The sequence below is a fragment of the Pogona vitticeps genome, chromosome 1, assembly GCF_051106095.1.
Source record: "Pogona vitticeps strain Pit_001003342236 chromosome 1, PviZW2.1, whole genome shotgun sequence".
NCBI classification, from domain to species: domain Eukaryota; kingdom Metazoa; phylum Chordata; class Lepidosauria; order Squamata; family Agamidae; genus Pogona; species Pogona vitticeps.
This window is the reverse complement of record NC_135783.1, coordinates 159,032,079-159,052,286: the sequence shown is the minus strand read 5'-3', so window position 1 is coordinate 159,052,286 and position 20,208 is coordinate 159,032,079. Positions and strand designations below refer to the sequence as shown.

The window sequence follows — 20,208 nt, the reverse complement described above, 5'->3', positions numbered from 1 at the left end:
GTCTGGTGTCTTACTCCTACAGTTGATTTATCATGCTTTCTTACAACAGTTTCTTTAAAATGTATCTATTTCTGGTTTTTCTGTTTCAGTATTAAAGGGGAACTATATAATTTGTCTTCAAGAAGCTGGATGTAATGAGAACCATTGTAACTAATATTTGTATATATCATTGTACTACCCTACTGACAATCCACTATTTGAAACTAGCAAATATAATTTACTGGCCTCTTAAATTATGGCCTCTTAAACACGGCTATAAATTCAAACAGTGGTTCTGCTTTTTAAAAATGTTTCCCTTTAATTGGACACATCTTTTCTGAATTTCTCTGGTTTTATCCATTTTTCTAAAAAAATGTGGACTAGCTTTTAAGTTATTAGAGACAAACTACTTACTGCATTTGTACATGAGAATGTACACTGTCTTGTTAACATCTTAGAAACTTCAAACTAATCTTTGTAAGCACTATTATGTTAATTTAAAAACACAATGTAATGAGTACTAATTATAACTGGCATGTTCAAGTGTGTGTCTTACCCCCTTTTTACACATAAATCCCTACCTTGGCTTACCTTCTTTATGGCTGCCTACCAACACGGTCACTGAATTTCAAGCTAGTGGAGGTTCCACTCTTCTGAACCTTGATTTCTTTGGGCCCGTGGATGACAGTAGCTCTAGCACCGCCACCACCATCCCAGGTCAGCAGAGTCCTAAACACTGCAAACTTAATCTTTTAACATTCTTACTAAAAGCATGAGCCGCATTATGTGACTTTCCTATAAACAAGAAGAATATCTATGCTTTAATTTTCTCTAAGATGCCCACTTTGAAATAGCATCCACTTCCATCGTTCACTTTCAATGGTAATTCATGCTTTTTGATCTGTGCTGTAAACGCATATGCAGAAAGTGGATTTTGTTTGTTCTAAGACCTCACATGCCTGACCAAATTGAACTGAAGACTTGAGTCTTGAAATGTCCTGATTTAAAATGCTGTTCAAACAAAACAGAAGTATCTTCAGGCCTCATTCTGTGTGTTTGCTTTGAATTTTGTATCTCTGTTCTCAACACTCCTTAAAAATCTACAGAAAAAAAATAGCATAGATGTTGACAAGGTCCTTTACCAGTGATAATATTCTTAAGAAAGACCAGGTTATGTAGGTACTTTGTAGAAAAGTTAGGCAATTGGCATTTAAAGCAGGGTGCATATATTGTAGGTCCACTGGATAATTAGTGTTGTTAACATTTCATATTTAAAATAAAGATAAGTGTATAGTTTGGGGGGAATCAGACAAGACACTGTATAGTAGAGTTTACTTCAGCTGCTTTTTCTAAAGATGCTGCTCACTGTACTTTGAATGATTAACCTATAGAAAAATCAAACTTTAAAGAGCAGAGGTCACAAAAGAAGCTTGATCTTTTAAATGCTGCAGCTATGGCATTGCTACATGTTTTAGAAGGCTCTTGTACCCTCTGATTTTTTAGAGGGGGAAAAGGGGCTTCCATATTTGACCCTGTATGTGTATAACCAACAAAAATGGACACAGAGTTAATGGTTATTCTTTCTCAGTTTTGAAACTGTGGACACTTTATATATTCTGATCTAAACTTGCTGTTAGCACATGCCAGAACATGCTGTATGCATAGTCATGTACACATTGTGACGCTGTAGGTAGAACAGGGCTCTGTCATATACTGTGGATTCATTTCATGAGTGAAATGACTACACTCTTGATTTTGTGCTACTGAGATTCTTCCTCCAGCTTTGTATAACCGTTAAAGCAGAATATAACTTCTAATTCCAGTGTATTAATAAATTGATTTGGAACAGAAGGTAGAATATTGAGTTTTGTACCGTAATTTTCTACAACCGCATACTAGTTTTAAGTCAGGCATTTTAATTTCAATAATTCTGATTACATTTTTATTAGTGCATGTATTTTTGGCATCAATTAAAATGCAGATTGATTTTCAATACCTTTATCTGAAGTAATTATTATGAAGACACATTATCATTTATTCTGGTTTCTCATCAGAAATTGGTCATCCAATTCACAGATTCACCATTGCCTGTAGGTTTTTCTGGCTTGTTTCTTGGAAAGTCATATGCTTTTAGCCTGCAGCTCTTTTTGTGGGTTATGTATGTGGTAGTATATATGTGTGCTTAAGCTAGAAGCTTGGTTTAAACTTGGTTCCTAAAGTCCCTCGATCTCATTAAGGTTCTTAGATATGCCTGTTTTTCTTGTTAAAATGCTATAAATATTGCTCATGGGGATTTCCATACATCATTAAACAAAAAATTCGTATATAACTTAACAAACGTCTTTTCAAAGGGATTGTCCTGTTCAGGCATGCTTTTGAATACATTGACTTAAAAGTTAGTAAAATGGTAGCAATATTAGAACACATCAAACAATGATTTCATAATCATGCTGTACTGATCAGCTAATGGCAGTGTTGGATACAGAGCTTAAAAATATTAAATAGCAACATGCTACAAACCGTTTTACACATCACCATTGATTCATTGTGATTTTTTTTAAAAAAAAATATTCACCGTTTTACAAGTTGGCAGACCTTAATGGGATTTCAGAAGCCTTTTTTCTTATAGTGCATTACTTTTTCTTATAGTCTATTGTTTCTGTATTTGATTCCACAGAAGGCCTACGCCTTTTGTTTCTAAGGGTTCTGTAAACATCTGACATTATTTAAACAGCATGGTGTTTTGGTTTCATATCGGTATTTTAATTTAGCACTATTTCAGTTTGTAATGCATACAAGATTCAAGTATTTTTGGCTTTGATTATACAAAAAAGAAGAAGATAATATGCACCATTCAATCTCCGTGCATCTGGTTGCTGAAAACAGATGAGATTTTAACTTGTAGTCTTTGTCAAGACGATTAAAAAAATTGACCCTACTACTTTGCTACCATTTTGTACTCCCAGATATCCTTTTTTTTTTTCCAGGAGAAAAAGCTTACTATATACTACAGGTTGCACAGATAATGCTGGGATTTTCTAAAAATAATCTTTATATGTTTGAACGTTTATGTTGGTTCTTGAGGTTCGTTTCTATCCTAACTCTTTTCTAATAGAAGATGAGAAAACAGGCAAAAGATTGAAATACTGCTTACAGTTTTTTGAAAAGGAGAAAGAGGCATAAGGAAAGGACTGCAGATGCACTTTGTGTTCTGTAAAATGAAATGAAAATGATAGCTTAAAAAATGATGTGTGGTAATGAAGTCACTGTACATACATGAGCAGATATGGCCTGTGGACTGCACTTAGCTCCTAGAGCCTTATTTTTAACCCTAGCATCTTAAGGGTTCCCCAGTGCACAAACACACAAAGGTAAGAGCTTCATTGAAAAGCTTAATTTTTTTTTTCCTCTTTTGAGGATATGAGGGCAGCTTTGCCATGCTGCGGGGCCACCAGAACCCTCTAAACCTTAATACTTTGATGCAGTCCCCCCAGCCACTAAAGAAAGTGATTTTTTTTCAGTTTACAAAAACCCATTGTAACAAACTTTGCTGTATGTAACAACTGTATTTTTTAAAAAAAAAAACACACTCATACATTAAGTATGCAAATTGTGCAGTGCAGCTCACAAGATGCCAGCAAATCTGAAAAATGGCACTCAGCCTTCCTGAGGTCACCCACCTTTGCTCTAATGATTTGAAACCATTGTGCTTTATAAAGTCAAAAGAAAATAGTTGTTCAGACTTAGCAGCTGGCTGACATCTGGTATTTCAACTTTATCGCTAATATTCTCTCAGTAGTGCGAGGTGGAAAATTAAGAAGTTGTACCTATTTTTCTTATTGCACATTTAGTAGCTCAGATGTTTACAGAAAGGGGAAAGACAGTATTGTGCATTGAGAGTGAACATGTGGCATTTATTTCTGTCTGTCACTGATTATGCTTTTATGCTGTAAGGTGTGGATCCAGAATTGTACGAATTGACAACTTCGAAGCTGGAAACCTCCAACACCATCAGTAAAGTGACCGATGCATTTGCAAAGCTGATGTCTACTGTAGAGAAAGCAAGTTCATCAGCAAGGTAAGTTACTGACTCCCATGACTCTTAGGACTTGCCAAAGCTGAAGCTTAAATGATCACATGTTGTTTATAGTACGTTTGCAACATAAACCTTATTTTCCAGAATAAGAAGAGAGTTTTGTCTTCTATTTTATCTTCGAGATATAAGCTCTGTTTATATTGGGCTGGGCCCACCTGCTTTTGTCATTGCTTCCTTCAAAAGAGAGTCTCTGCTATATGTAAAGGCCCCATGCCTTTTTTTTTTTGAATGGCATCTCCTAGAATCCCCAATTCTGGGAGTTGCAGCCCAAAACAAGTAAGATGCCAAAGCCCTTGTAAGCTCTTAATGCTATCTGAAACCCTAAAAATCAGCATTTTATATTGCTTAGTCAGTGGTGGAATTTTTTGATAAGTAAAGACTTCTCATCCCATCTTGTGGCTCCCATGGCTTTCACATGATTACAGGAGAGCTGTGAGAGAGGCAGGACAGAAGTAATGAAATGTTTAATCTCTGAAAATTGCCCAGGTGACAACATCTGCAGACATAGTTGCACCCCTAGATTCTTCTTCCTGGCATCTGTGAATACAAACAATTGGGTTGTTCTGCACCTGCACTGAACATCTTGGAAGATTCTAGAGCTTAAAGACATATTATTAGTGGGATGTTCCCCTGTGGAGCGCATGCTCAGCCCATCCTAAATTCCCCTCAGTTCCTTTTTTCCGCCATGTCGTTCTGATCTGTTTCGGAGAGAGCGAGCAATTTTCAGTTGGAGTGTTCTAATCAGTATTTTAACCAACCTCATTTCGTTTCGATTATTATTGTTGTTTTTTTCATCAGTGTTCTCCTGTGAGTTCTTTCCAATTTTTATCTACCAGTGTTTTTCCTCCCCCCCCCCCCAACCATTTTCCCTCTTATTCTACCCGTTCTTTATGGCCACCCTAGGCCCTTTCAAGTCTCCACTGGTAGCATGTCGCCGAGCATTGGCCTTTCTCCATCTGAGGTACAATCCAGCTAGGCCTCAGCCAATTCAAGCCCTGTATCCTCAGGGTGGGTGATCCCGATTGAGCTTTCAGGCTCTGAGTCACTGCACTACTCTCTGAAGAAACAGAGAGAGAAATGGAGACATCTTTCTCCTCCTCAATACAAGACTCCACATCAGGAGTATTATTACTACCCTGAACCATCCCGATACCAAACTCGGGATGAAGGGAGAAAGAAATATTATCACTATGACCCGTACATGGTTGAATATCCTCAAGAACCAGCTGTATTATGAGGAACCAAAACAAGTCCGTTATATACTACCGTATCCATCTCCGTATTCACCATTGACATCTCCATCTCCATCTCCACCTCAACGCCGACACCAATCTCAACACTCAGTACCAGACTATTTTATCTTCCAGCCAAGCCAACGCTAAAACGTTCCTTACCTGCTGTCCAGCATCTCCATTCCAAATGTTCCAAACAGTCATCCAAATCTGTCACTGCAAGTTACCACTACCTACAAAGCCCCCCTCCTACCATTGATTCAGAAAGGCGTTCCACATGCCTCCCTTCTACAACTCAACCTTTCTCAGCAGGACCACTAACACCAAGACCTCGAGACCATTCTCCATCTTCATCTTCATCCAGTCAAGACCAGATACATCACAGGAATCACCATCAAACCTACCAACACCAACCTCCGATATCAGTGAGAATCACCCACCGTCACCGTCAGAAGCCTTTACATCCTACTCCCAGCTAGTCGCTAGGATGGCCAAGTCTCTTCAACTTGAGATCGAGGAGCCTCCATCATCCAAACCGGACTTGGTTTTCAACAACATTAATCAGGATAAGACACCTCCACTTAGTCTCACATTCATTCCAGCTGTGTTAGATTTAATTAAGGAATCTTGGGATAAACCATCATCATTACAAATCTCCAGATGTACAGAAAATCATTATAAACACATGGACCTGATACCAGCTTTTTACCCTACACCGAACTCAATAATAGTTGAATCTAATCAATCTAAAGCCCGTAGCAAGTCTTCTGTAGCCCCTACAAATAGAGAAGGTAGAAAACTGGATATACTGGGCAGACGTCTATACTCCCTCACTTCATTTATACTGCAAGTTTCAAACTATCGGGCAACTATGGGAATGTGCTACAAACAACTGTGGAGCAAAATTCTCCCTATACGTGAATTAGCTGCAGAATTGGTCAAATCAGAAGCCATGAACATCTGTACAGAAGCCTTCCAAGCAGCTTTCCAAGCAGCAAAGAATTGTATCTTGACACACTACAGATGCTGCATCTAAATCTTTGGTTAATTCCATCACATTGCGACGTCATGCATGGCTTCGATTTACTGGTCTTTCTGATGATGCTAAAACCAGAATCGAAGATCTACCGTCTGGACTATTTAATCAGAAAACTGATGAAGTCATGGAGAACCTTCTTAAATTACGCAAAACTGCCCAGTCTTATTCTACACAACAACCTTACAGATTCCAATGTGCACAATACCGCCAGCAGCCTTTCTACCAACAATCATATCAGCAGTTCCAACAATATTGACAATATAGACCACAATCATCAGACAAACCATTTCAAGGACAATTGACCTCAGCACCTTTGCCTTTTCGAAACCAACAACAACAGCATTGCCAATCCTTTCGTCGACCCCAGAAAAAGGGTAAACAATACCTTAAGCCTCTATTGCAGTTTCCCCAATTTTGAATTCACTTCCAAACAAGATTAAGTCCATTTTTTCATACATGGCAGTCTATAACTAATGATAAATGGTTCCTCTCTATTATCAAACATGGTTACTTTATTGAATTTAAATCATTTCCACCAATTGGAAGAGTCAAAAATACCTCACATTCCACAATCCTCCAAGAAGAAGTCTCTCTTCTGCAAAAACAAGCCATAATCACAGCCTCCTCATATGATTTAAGAGATGGTTTTTACTCCAGATACTTTACCATACCTAAAAGGGATGGAGAACTTCGACCCATCCTTGATATCAGAAATCTCAACAAATTTTTTTGACCCTGACGTTTTCGGATGCTCACACTAGACACTATCATTCCTCTTCTTTTGCAGGGAGATAGGTTTGTTGTGATTGATCTTTAAGATGCATACGTCCACATTTCTATTCATCTGTACCACTACAAATTTCTTCAGTTCCAGCTCGGCAACATCACTTACCAGTACTGCGTGCTCCCCTTTGGGCTTTCCACAGCACCGAGAACCTTCACAAAATGTATGGCACCAGTTTCTGCATACCTTCGACTTCAAGGTATCAACATCTTTCTGTACATAGACGACTCGCTGATAATCTCCTTATTTCATCACGATGCCATCAGAGCCACTCGTGTTACTCTTGATACACTCCAAGATCTCGGCCTCAAGGTGAATCTCACAAAATCACATTTAGAACCTTTTCAAACTGCCACCTACATCAGGGCTCTTTTCGACTCTCTACAAGCCAGAGCTTTTCTTCCACGAGAGAGAATCCTCAAATTAAAAAACAACATTCAGCCATTTCGACCTCTAGCTTCTGTATCGGCCCATCATGTACAACATCTTCTCAGACTCATGGCATCAACAACTTTGGTAATGCAACATGCTTGATGCAAAATGAGATCACTTCAGTCGTGGTACCTGTCGCTATTCAATCACATGACAGACCACCCATCTATGTGTCTGAATTAGCTCATCAACTCACCTGGTGGACATTTCTCCCAAATCTAATTGTCGGGCGACCCTTTCTCCCTCTCCAACAGATGATACAAGTTATTACCAATGCCAGCTCGTCGAGATGGGGAGCACACTGCCAACATCACAAGATTCATGGCCTATGGACGAATCAAGAAAAATTACTACACATAAATCATCTCAAACTCTTAGCAATCATCAGAGCTTTTCACACCTTCCTGCCACTCATCGCGGGACGTGCAGTCCAGCTCATTACAGACAACGCTACCACTCTGTATTATGTGAACAAGCACGGAGGCACACATTCTTTGTCCCTTCTCTACCTCACAATCGAGCTGTGGGAATGGTGTTACCTACATCACATATTCCCAATAGAGGTTGGGAATGTAGCCACAGAAGAAAATTCCCTTGCAGATTGCCAGAAATTTGATTGGGGATGCATTCATGACAAGCTGGGATGAAAGCCTACTTTATCTATTTCCTCCTATACCACTCATACAGAGGACTATCATTCGAATCCATCAATTCCATTCCAATGCAATTCTCATTGCTCCATGGTAGGCATGTTAACCGTGGTTCACTCACCTCAGGTTGATGTCAACAGATTCATTCAGACTCCCTCTGATCCCCAACCTTTTACCACAAGACAACGGGATGATCTACCATCCAGACATCCCGTCTCTGAATCTGACAGCCTGGAGGATACTCCTGCCATAAAGGATGTGCTTGATTGGGCTCGAAAACCCTCAACACAGCTCCTATATAAAAACAAATGGAAAGCATTCTTATCCTTTACCAATTCAAATGACTTAACTGCAACTCCAGTTCTCTTGAAAACTTTACGCACCTTCCTCCTTCATCTGTTTAACTTCGGACTGTCTTACTCCACTTTGATGGTGTATATTTCAGCTATCATTGCTCATCAACCTAACAACTCTAAATCAGCTAAACTCTTCTCCCACCCAACTTTAAAACAATTTCTCAAGGGACTCAATAATATTCACCTTCCACGTCAATGTATTGTCCCTCAATGGTCTCTTCAACTTGTCCTCATTGTACTTATCTCTGCTTTCATGGTCCTCACAAGGGAGCACCAGCTTCCCCACAGTCTATCTTTAGATGGATCATCCAAACCATCTCATTAGCTTATGAGCTATTAGGCAAACTACCTCCTGATCATTTAACAGCACATTCCACCAGAGCACTGTCAACATCTACTGCCTTCCAGCGTGAAATTGAACTTCTTCACATCTGCCGTGCAGCCACATGGTCTAATCCTTCAACCTTTATCAGGTAATACCCTTTAGATGTCAGAGCATGGAGTGATGCTGGTTTTGGCACAGCTGTCCTGGCATCCTTCCTACCGTGACGTCCTACCATCTGGTAAGTGAGCTTGCTAGTCACCCAATTGTGTTGCATTCACAGAGGCCACGAAGAAGAAAAAGAACCATAGTTCTTCTAGTGGTCCTCTGCGAATCCACACATCCCACCCATCCTCCCCTCTGTCCATCACTTTTTATCCTACATAGTTCTTTTCACCTAGCGGATTTATCAGGAACTGAGGGGAATTTGGGATGGGCGGAGCATGCGCTCCACGGGGGAACTTTCCACTAATCATGTCTTTAAGCGCTGGAATCTTCCAAGACATTCAGCACAGGTGCAGAAAAACCCAATTGTGTAGATTCACAGAGGACTACTAGAAGAACTATGGTTACAGGTAGGTAACCTCTTTATTTCAGACAGTTTGTGCCATTACAGTAATACCACAGTCAGAAGTCTTCATTTTTAAAGTATTTTTTCCTTGCTGATATTTTTCCTTCCTTGGGTCTTCTCTTTACGTCTTATTTTTTTTTTGTCTTTTTTTTTTGTCTTTTTTTTTTTTTTTTGGAGGGGGGATTCACTTTATTCTTTTAGTGATTGCCAATTCTTCATTGTACTTGTTGGGGCTTATGGTTTCCGAGGCCTTCTTTTAAAAGTGTGTTGACTGTGGAGGCAAAATTCCACCATCTGATGAACACTGCTGTTGCCTTATTTTTTGAAAAAGCTTTGCAGGACAATGCTTCCCATTTTAAGGGCTTTCATATGAAAAGACACTGTTCAGGTATCTACTACTGTGTCTAAATCTACTCCAGAGAGTCCTAATCTTCATTTGGACTAATCTACCACCTTCAGTAGTTCACCTTGATTTGTCGAGATAAGCTGAAGCATCCAAGACTGTGTTGAGGTAGGAGATGGAATTGTTACTAGGCTTGGGACAGGTACTTGCCCAAGAGTCATTAGGATCCTGGACCAAGAGATTTCACTCCTCATCCTGATGTCCAGGAGAAGAGGTGTAAGCACGTGCACACTACATCAACTAATCAAGAGGTCCCCATTGATGGTATCATCTTTGGTCTCAGCCACACCAAGAATTCATTATGGTAGGCCAGGTGGTGCTTATGTAAAACGTGTCACCTCCTTCATCTCTTTGCTCCTTAACCCTCATCCTGGAACAGATGCAATAACAATTTGACATGGAAGATGATGATGTCCAGATTGTAGCATATTCAGCAGGAGACTTTTTGGAATCTTTGTCTCCCCTGCTCATGTCTTTAGCTCAAGACCCCTATGGCCCTCACTGGTTTCAATCCCTGCAATATTCTTGGAAACAGTATTATCAGGATGGGTTCCTCCTGATTTATGGTCTCTCCTACATACATGTTTCTTGTCCTGTCATCATCACCAGAATCAAGAATTTGGTCCTTACCATCCTAGTAGCTCTCCTTCCTCACAGGGGACCAACCAGGCGTCAACAAATCACATCCATTGTCATCTAATCTATTCCTAACCCCAAAGCAGCCATGAGAGCAATAGCTGATATCTGTGTTACTGCAACAGTTCATCTACTCTATCTCATTTGTGTCTTCAGCAGCCTCAGTACACAGCTTTTGACTTCTGAAGCATGTCTACAACTCATATCAACTTCTGCCTCGCTACTGACATTCTCCACTCTGACAGCGTTCTCTTTGATATAATCTCTGGTCATCCTGAACTCAGTATTGGTGTCATCTGCATCTATTATTTTATACTCATTTCTCCAAAACATGAAGTCTGTAGGCATCTGGCATCCATTTCTGACACTAGTGATTATGCATAAGAATCTTCCTCAATAATTGGATTTATTTATGCCCATTGAATAACATATAGCCCCATGCAGATCAGATGCCTACATTATAGTTTACCATGTGTTTGCATTAGATCAAAGTGCATTGCTTGTTTACATTTCTTTGTGAAGCTGGGTATTCCTATGCACACGTTTTTTCATGCACATGTACTACTTCCATATCTGCAAGTATTGGATCATGTGAGTTGTCTTGGGAATGTCTATATTTTCATTCTCTTTTAAGCTTTCATAAGAGTTCGGCTGTTGCTGGTAATTTTCTGTTGGTTTCTGTTGGTCCTTTCCCCAGTGCTAAGAATAGGGCCTGCGTACAGAAGTCAACTGAATATGATTAAGTAAGAGGGAAGGTCCAAGGTAGCTTCTTCCAATCAGTGTTTGAGTGGCAAAATTACAATGGCTTCTGTTGCTAAATTAGATAAATCTGAGACCAGTATCATTTAAAATTTATTAGTACATTGCTCAGCCATTCACAGGCATATACAGATCCCCAGTGTTAGAGCTTTATTTATTTAAAGTGTTTTTACCCCACCCTTCTCTTAAAAAGAAACCCAGATGGCTTGGAAAGGACCTACAATGTAAAGGGGTCTTGTATGAAACTTAAAAGTTTTTAGAAATCCTGAAGTGTTCTATAAAAAAAAGATCAGGTTATGTTAACTTCAACAGTTTGCCACTAGTGGGAGTGCTACATTGAATTATCTCCTCCATAAACAGATTGCAAGTTGATGATTCAGTTCCAGGAGAAGAGAGTGCAAATCTGTTCTGATACAGCGTACAGTACTTAGTTTTGGTATGGGGGGGGCGTAGTTTGTGGAGCTCTCAGGATAACAGATCAGATCCTTTGGTCTAGGGTTCTTTTGTTCCTAAGCATCCCTTGCTTTTAGTGCTGCTGTACAGATAGTATAGATATTAATCTCCATCTCTTTCACAACTGTTTAGGTTCATATCAGTTTTGTGTCGATGCATAGGAGTTATAAACTTTATTAGTTATGCCATCACTTTATTATTTACAATGAGTTGTCTGCCTTCACTTTTACCAATATTTGTACTTCACTAATCTGGGAGGCAGGTTGGTTTTTTTTTTTAAACTAACCATTATGATTTGCTTATTAAGTTCAGTGTTGAAAAACAAATAAAGATCTACAATTTAGATCTACTGTGTTTAAGGAAGATCATTGAAAGATGAAAAACATAATCTCTGGCTCTATTCCTTCCACCTTTATCCTCAAAGCAACACTGGGACATAGGTGTGACTGTGAAGATGTTCCCCTACACCCACATTTGAACTGCTGCACCATCCTGACTCTACAGATTGGTTTACCCATCATATACACCAGTATCATGTTATCAAGATTAAAGCTATTCATAGCTTCAGCTTTTGGTTTGGCATTGAGAAAAAATTACATTTTCAAGCCGTGGAAGTAGGAAATAGGGGGGAAATGTGTATACTAAGATGGGCAGGCAGTCGGAGAGATATTTCAAAAGCAGGAAGTGGGCACTGAGAAGGCACCTGAGGATAAAGAGAAATTAAAATGACTACAAGAATTTGTACTCATTACAAGAATTTGTTGAAATGTGAATGTGATGTGGTTTCCTGTAAGTGTGTTCTTCTTGGAATGTTGCATAACCTGCTTTAAGACGTAAACTGCATGTAATACGAAATATGGGCTAGCAGCTGAAGACATGTGCGGGGCTGAGACCCATTCCTTTGCTTATGACAGCTGTTAAGGGAAGCCTTGAGGCTGGACAGAAACCTTTTATGGACTCCTATAGTCAGTTTGCTACTGGGTGGGGTTGCTTCGGAACAGATGGACTGCATACAAGTTTCCAGTATTGGGCACATCTCAGTTGCTAAATAAATATTCATGCTAAATTAATGTTTATTTTCTAAACCACAAATCTTTTAAGGAGAGAGAAACACCTATTCCAAAATCTGTTTAAGGATCAGAAGGAAAGTATCCAAAATAGAAAGAAGAGTTCCACCCCTTGATGCTGCCATCACTACTTGGATTTAAACTGTGATGAAGTAATGCCTGCTATTCCTACTTACAAAAAAGGAATTTACTGAGAAGTGTGAAAATATTGTTTCAATTTAAAAGGAAAAATCATGATCACATTTTTTATTTCGTAGAACATTAGGATAGTATTTTCATAACAAAGAAGATACATATCATGCCTTTTAGTAGGCATATCAGCACTGGGCAGGATGCCAATTTTGTGTCCTCCTCTTCTCTAATTTTAATTGTTCCGCAATCTGTTCCAGAGGAGTGCTTAATCCTTGAACTAAGTTGCCCTCTGGTGACATAGGAAAAAGACATAGGATCTAACGTATGCATTACGTTTCAGATTGGAGCTAACAAGTCTTAAGTCACCTAGTTTAAAATATAGAATTTAAGATATCTGAATCAAGTAAATGTCTCCACTAAAGGTACAGTGGGGTCTTGACTTAAGAATGGCTTGAGTTAAGAACATTTTGACTTAAGAACCGCTCTCATAGGAAAATATTGACTTAAGTACTTAGATTTGAGTTAAGAACTGAAAAAACCCACGTGGGAGGTAGGGAAGGTGCAAAAAGTGAACTTTCAGTTAACTGTTGGCCAGTGAAAAGGGTGCCTGTCTGCTTCCTCACTCCTCCCAGCGTTTAGAGAGTAGATTGGGAGACAGTCTTCAGACTGCCTGGTCCTGTACTGCCTGGACTGTATTTTCCCTGCCTTCCCTGAACCTTTCTTGACCTAAGAAAAAAAGAAACAAAATATCCCCTCTAGTGGTCGAAGGCGGAATAGCAGCTTCCCATTAGTTTCTATGGACGGAAAAGAGCAGATACGGATCAAATGGTTTTCAATGCATTCCTATGGGAAATGCAGATTTGACTTGAGAACTTTTTGACTTGAGAACCGCCTTCCAATACGGATTAAGTTCTCAAGTCAAGACCCCACTGTAACATCCAAAAAGCAGTGTTCTCAAAGTTGATTCCTGCAAAGACAACCATAGCATAATGGTTGTGGCAAGAGGTTTCTAATTCCAAATCCCTTGCATTCATGCTCTTGCAAAAATACATAGTAGGAAGCATGTCGTGTGCCTCTTTTCTGCCTATGCTGATACCTCACCAGTCTTTCTTAGCATGTGCTGTAACTGTTTATAGTAGCCTGAGACCAACAGGCCTTGCTTCAAGACTCAGTTAATGCTATTCTTGGCTGTTTGGGCCTGTTTAAGTTAATCATCTCTCTGATCTGCCTTTAAGAACAATCCCACTGGCTCATTTCAACCTTTTGCGTAGCCTTCAGTTTTACCCTTTCTTATAATGAACAAGCTTAAATCAGTGTTTATATTGTTCCCAAATTCACATCCAGGAAGCTTTGTAGTAATTAGGATAACCTGAACAACCTCCTCTCTTAAGATAGGCTGCCTCATACCTCCAGAAAAAGAGTGGTTTTTTTAAGCTATGTGCTCTTCGTTTGATTTATTAAACTTTTTTGCCTTATGTCTAGCAGTGCCTGAAGCCACATATATATGTATATAAAGATGCCTATTCCTTTTTCACATCTTCTGATCACTGAAAAATGCCAATACATTGGATCTACCAAAGTGATCCTTACATTTTGTGACTCAACTTTTCCAAGAGCTTCTAATAGAGTCTAGCAAGCTTCTTAACATCTTGCATTTTCAGGCACTTTAATCACCCTCCAGTAAATACCTTTCTGCTACTCTGGACCAACTATTATATAGTGTATTTGTATGGCATATAGCATGCTTGTAATGTGTGGCAGTGTACAGGATGTTTCATTTTCTTTTCCGAAGGAAAGCATCATACAGACACGTGAAGTTTAATTTTGTTTCACTTTTTTCTCTTCATTTCACATTTCTAGAGTTTATTGCATTGATGTTACAGTTGTGACATTCTGATCTTGTTAATTTGTTTGTATGTTTATGGAGTTGGAGAAACGTGTTCTATTATAGTTTGAGAAGCTACATTTGGGGAAATATAGTTCATTTCCATAGCCTTCCATTTTCGCTTTTTTGTGGAACGTTTAATAAATCCCAACAAGCTGTTAGAAGATACCTCAAAGTACTGAAAGATCTCTTGCCTAGTCTGACTGTAGGAATGCTGTATCCTATACATATTTAATAAATGTGCAGGAGCCTTAGCTGTAGGGAAAGGTCCTGTTCACTACTGATTTTCTCTTTAAACTACTCCTAAGAACAAAAGCACAGCACTCAGTGAATAAAAGGGAGGAGGAAGGGTAGGATAATGATAATGATAGGTCATTGCTGGGCCTTTCCAGTAAAATAGTTGGCACTGTAAAATCTTTATATCTACCTGACATAGATGTACTAAAAGTTTAAGGGATGTTGGACTTGCTGTCAGTACAAGCAGAACCTGAGTCTATATAACTACAGAAGGAAAAAAAACAGCCTCATGCAATGTTAGGCTACTTTTGTAAGTCACAAGCAGTGATATTTCCATTTTATTGTGGACTCTTCCAAATGCATCTGGAGTACTGTATTCTGTTTTGGGCATAACATGTTCAGATGTTATGATGTGTCATCAAGTCAGAACTAATGGGATTTTCAAGGCAAGTGAAATATTAAAGAGCTTCTAGTAGAGTCTAACAAGCTCCTTAACATCTTCTTGCATTTTCAAGTACTTTAATTACCCTCCAGAGGGTAAGAGCCTCGTGGCACAGTGGTTAAACTGCTGTACTGCAGCCAAAACTGCTCACAACCCCAGGGTTCAATCCCAGATAGCCGGCTCAAGGTTGACTCAGCCTTCTATCTTTTCAAGGTTGGTAAAATGAGTACCCAGCTTACTGGGAGGGCAGTGTATAGCCTGCGTCATTAACTTGTAAACTGCCCAGAGAGTGCTTGAAGCACTATGGGGCGGTATATAAGCAGCACGCTTTGCTTTATGGGAGTGGCCATACCACTTCCAACTCCCCGCTCTGTGCATTTCCATGACCAAGTGAGGATTCAGATCCAGGTCTCCTGAGTCGTAGTCTGCAACATAGCATGCTGAGTATCAAATATGTTTAGAAGGATGTAGATGAATTGGGCTGTGTTTATAGGAGAGCAACTAATTTGGTCAGCTATATGGAAAACAACTCTTATGAGGAAATAGATATGTTTAGCATGGAGAAGAAAAGAGAGGATATAATAGCATTTTTCAAAAACATGAATGATTTTCACAAAGGAGAGGCCAAAGACTTGTTTTCTGTTGCTTCACAGAGCAAAATGAAATTATGTTTTCCCATCCCAAAATGTATGAGGGTTGTCCAGGCAGTAATTTCACTCCTGAAATTTCACCCCACCAGAGAAATAAGTGACCTCTTCCTTGCAGTAGAATATGTACAACCCCTTCTAATAAAATATAAGTATGTGACAGTCTTCTCTAAGTGTTGCACCCTCTCTGCTGCCTTGAATAGCTTGATATCTAGTTTTTTCTTAAAATATAGGACACAAAGACTACAAAATCCAATGCCCTTCATATATGTAACCTGCCAAAATTGAGGATAATTCGTCATGTATCTGTTGAAAGTGTCCAAGGTCTTGTTTGTCTGTAAGGTGCCCTGAGCTTTTGGTTTTGCTGTGATGGATGAACTTTGCTGCCCCTCTGTTAGTTTTGGCTGTACTGTGCAGGTGTAGAGCAAGGTGCATATTACTTGACACCAGGACATTAGTGTTTAGGTGCCTCTCTGGCAGCATGGAGGCAAACAAAAAGAATTGGGAATTTGTTTAGTCTTAGTAGGATGTTCGCATACGTTACAGAATGAAGATGAGCTGTGAACATGTCAACAGAATAGACCCGGGAGAGGGGAGGTCTGCAGTACTTGACTTAAAGTAGACAAAATTGCGTAATAGATGTATAATAGATGCTTTGGCTTAACGCAGAAATTAGAAGGTGCTGCTTGAGTAAAAAAAAAATCCCTACTGTGCAGGGAAAATGTAAGGAATGCTGGTTAGAAGCAAGATGAACTTCTTGCATGCTGTTCATATGCTCCTTGTAACCCCATCCCACAAATGTAAATGTGTTGCTGCCTTTTAAAATAACACATGAAAATGCCCTTTCTTACTAAAGAAAAGGGAAGCAGTCTAGTCATTAGGGTACACTGCTTAAGGTCAATATAGTGCATAAATGGTAATAGCAAGAATAGTATGTTATAGTATTCTTTGCATACACGTATTGTGTATACCAGTGCTTCCCAACCTTGGGTAACCCAAGTGTTGTTGGACTCCAATCCCAGAAGCCTTCACGACCAGCTGCACTGGGCAGGGTTTCTGGGAGTTGCGGTTTAGGAAGACCTGGGTTATCCAAGGCTGGGAAGCACTGGTGTATATGATGGGTAAACCAATCTGTAGAGTCAGGATGATGCAGCAGTTCAAATGTGGGTGTAGGGGGAACATCTTCACAGTCACACTTATGTCCCAGTGTTGCTTTGAGGATAAAGGTGGAAGGAATAGAGCCAGAGATTATGTAAATACAGAAATCGGAATAAATACAAATAATAATGAGGAGTCTCTCTTCACGTATCTTCTGGCATGGTTTAAGTCTGTCCTCCTGCAGGTATACAAGTTAGTCTGGTATATGGTACATGGTATAGCGAGAGACTGTCAATTTAGTCTGATGTTCTTGAAAGTGCACATGGAGTTGGATCATCATATGTGTCTTGCTGGCCTTTTGAAAGAGGTATTTTTAACCTAGCTGTTGACAGAGTAGTATGAGTGAAAATGGGGATAAACTTGGAATCAGCCCTTCTGTGCAAGCACATATGTATGTGTGTATTCACACACACATGCACTTCCTTGTGTTCTTCCTTCTCCCAAGTCCCATACTATGTGCACATAAGAATTCTCTTGCATACTGCCTTGCCAGAGCTCTTTGCGATCAGAGTGCAAAAAGAGGAAATAAATTCAGAGCAGGAGTGGATACAAATACAAAAGAAACCCAGTTTGTCACAGGAAAACATACTCTTGCGGTTCATTCTTCATTAAGTTCAAAATTTGAAAGAGTCTGATACCAGTTGAGAGTCTTATTTTTCTATTACAAAAGTGAGTAACTTTTCTTTACCTTTTTTTTCTCAAATAGAAAGCCCAAAAAGGAAGAACAGCTCAGTGAAGAAGCTGCCAAGGTGATTTCTAGCCTTCCTGACTTATCTTTCATGCATGCCAAGGTGTTGATGTTCCCAGCCACATTAACACCTTCCACAAGTTGCCAAGCCAAGGTAGACTAAAATGAATGGAATTGGACAACTTCTATTGATTCCTCCCCTAGTCCCCTTCCTGGGTCCTATAAAGTGATCTTGCTTTAATGAAAAATTCAAGTTCAGATGATTTGTTGGTAAGCAGCACTAGAATGGTATACATAGTTATGTATATTTATTTACATACTGGAGTCCTAAATTTATATTAGAAAAAAATGTAAATAACGGGCAGATTGAAGCTTTTTTGGAAGATTTACCCTTTTCTGTTGTGCTGGGGTGTAAACATTTGTCTTTGTGGAATACACTGGTAGTGTCCTTCTTACAAAACTTTATAAATATTTTTTAAATGGAACTTCTAATTTTTGCTCATCATGACATTTCACTCATCCCCTCCCTATGAATCACTTGGCTACCCTTGATTAAAATCTTTTTACTGAAGCCTAAATGTTTCAGGATCTTTCAGTGCTTTCTTTTAAGCAGACTGAATTGTCTCATTTTCATCAGATTTCATGTGGCTTTTTCAGTTGGGGGGGGGCTAAGTGGTCGATTTTTAGCTTTTTGAATTCTAGCACTATGGATTTATCATCATTGCCTTTCAAGAGGTTTACTCTCATTTTTTTTAGTTAAGTGACAGATTACTGCCTAGCCACTTACCGTGGGAATCTGTGTACTGATCAATTTGGTTTGGGATAGAAGGACCAAAGCTATCTGAATGTCTTTTAATGAAATATACCTGTTACATTTTCTTTGTTGTACCACTATTCTTATGTTTGATTTTGCACAGTGTAAATTTGACATAATCATAGATTGCTATGGTTTAGGCTGTATGTACAGTAAAACTATGGGTTGTAAATGTTTGGGGAAATTCCTATGGAAAAAGAGAATGCTATGTAGAACAACCTCTGATAAGGTTTATGTGCATGCCTGAGGTCTTTTTGAAATTTCAGTGTATAAATTTCCTCTTAGCGTACACAAAATAAAAAAAAATAAAGTTATATAGTCTGTTAATGTGTGCAGTAATATTGTTCTCCTGATACATTCAGTTCTGCCAAACAAAGAGCAGAAGAGCTATTTTCCATATTCAAAGAAGAAATAAATTTTGATCACCATATGTCTCACCAAAGCACACCCTGTAGGTATTTGAGAGTAACCTGTTTTTGTGTCTAGTTGATCAATATGGTAATGGTTTTCTGCTGTTTGCACAGAACCTATTTATGTAGAATTGAAGTGATCTGGAATGTGGCTGGAGTGCACACTTGTTCATCCACAGAACTGTCTTTCTGTTTGGGACGTGGGATGAGGGCAATCTGGATGCTTCTTTTAGTTTCTTCAGCAACCGGGAAGAAGTGTAGCTACTGGAAGAAGAACGGTAAACTAATACCACGGTTTGTAGAAGCAGCCACTTCGTCTTTCCTTCAGTAATTTCTTCTGGCTGAAGATATTAATTGTTATTTACTGTAGTTGTTAAGTTGTGTCCGACTCTTCGTGACCCCATGAACCAGAGCATGCCAGGCCCTCCTGTCTTCCACTGCCTCCTGGAGTTGGGTCAAATTGATGTTGGTAGCTTCGATGACACTGTCCAGCCATCTCGTCCTCTGACGTCCTTTTCCCCTCTTGCCTTCACACTTTCCCAACATCAGGCTGAAGATATGCATTCCGTTTAAATACAAGGGATGGAATCTAGTAGTAGTAGTAGTAGTGAGAATTTGTGGGGAAATATGATGATGATAAAACTAACATATCAAAGTAGGACCTCAGCCAACAGGTTCAAATGACATGAAAGGAGGTTTGGACTAAAAGTTAGGAAGAACTCGTTGATGCTGTGAACTGAAGGGCAGACTGCCTCGGAATTTGGAGGATTTTCCTTCCTGAGAAGTTTTTAAGTAGAGGGATACTGGAACAATAAATTTCTCTCATTGAAAGGGATTGGACTAGGTATTTTTTGAGGTCCAGACTAGTTCTACATATTAATATTGTGGCAATATTCTTCAGCCCTGCAGTGTTCATACCAATTGTGTGTGTTTGAAAAGGAAGGGCTGACTGATTTGAAAACAAATGGGCTTTTCTGCAAGATAAGAACATTAAATAACTTTTTGAATATGCCTCT

At 39.2% G+C, this 20,208-nt stretch overlaps 1 protein-coding gene across 7 annotated transcripts in view; it reads left to right on the top strand.

The window, feature by feature from the left end:
• Positions 1-19,109, top strand: part of AFTPH (aftiphilin) — a 61,824-nt gene extending 42,715 nt beyond the window's left edge. For 4 of the 7 annotated variants that reach the window (XM_020803355.3, XM_020803354.3, XM_020803353.3 and 1 more), the window contains exons 8-10: positions 613-696; positions 3,934-4,057; positions 17,987-19,109. In XM_020803355.3, the coding sequence (XP_020659014.3) occupies positions 613-696; positions 3,934-4,057; positions 17,987-18,131 (353 nt within the window). In that variant the 3' untranslated portion in view covers positions 18,132-19,109. The remainder of the gene's footprint in view (positions 1-612; positions 697-3,933; positions 4,058-17,986) is intronic. The other 3 variants (XR_013537325.1, XM_078377398.1, XM_020803357.3) reach the window with 1 other exon arrangement.
• Positions 19,110-20,208: the final 1,099 nt, after the last annotated feature.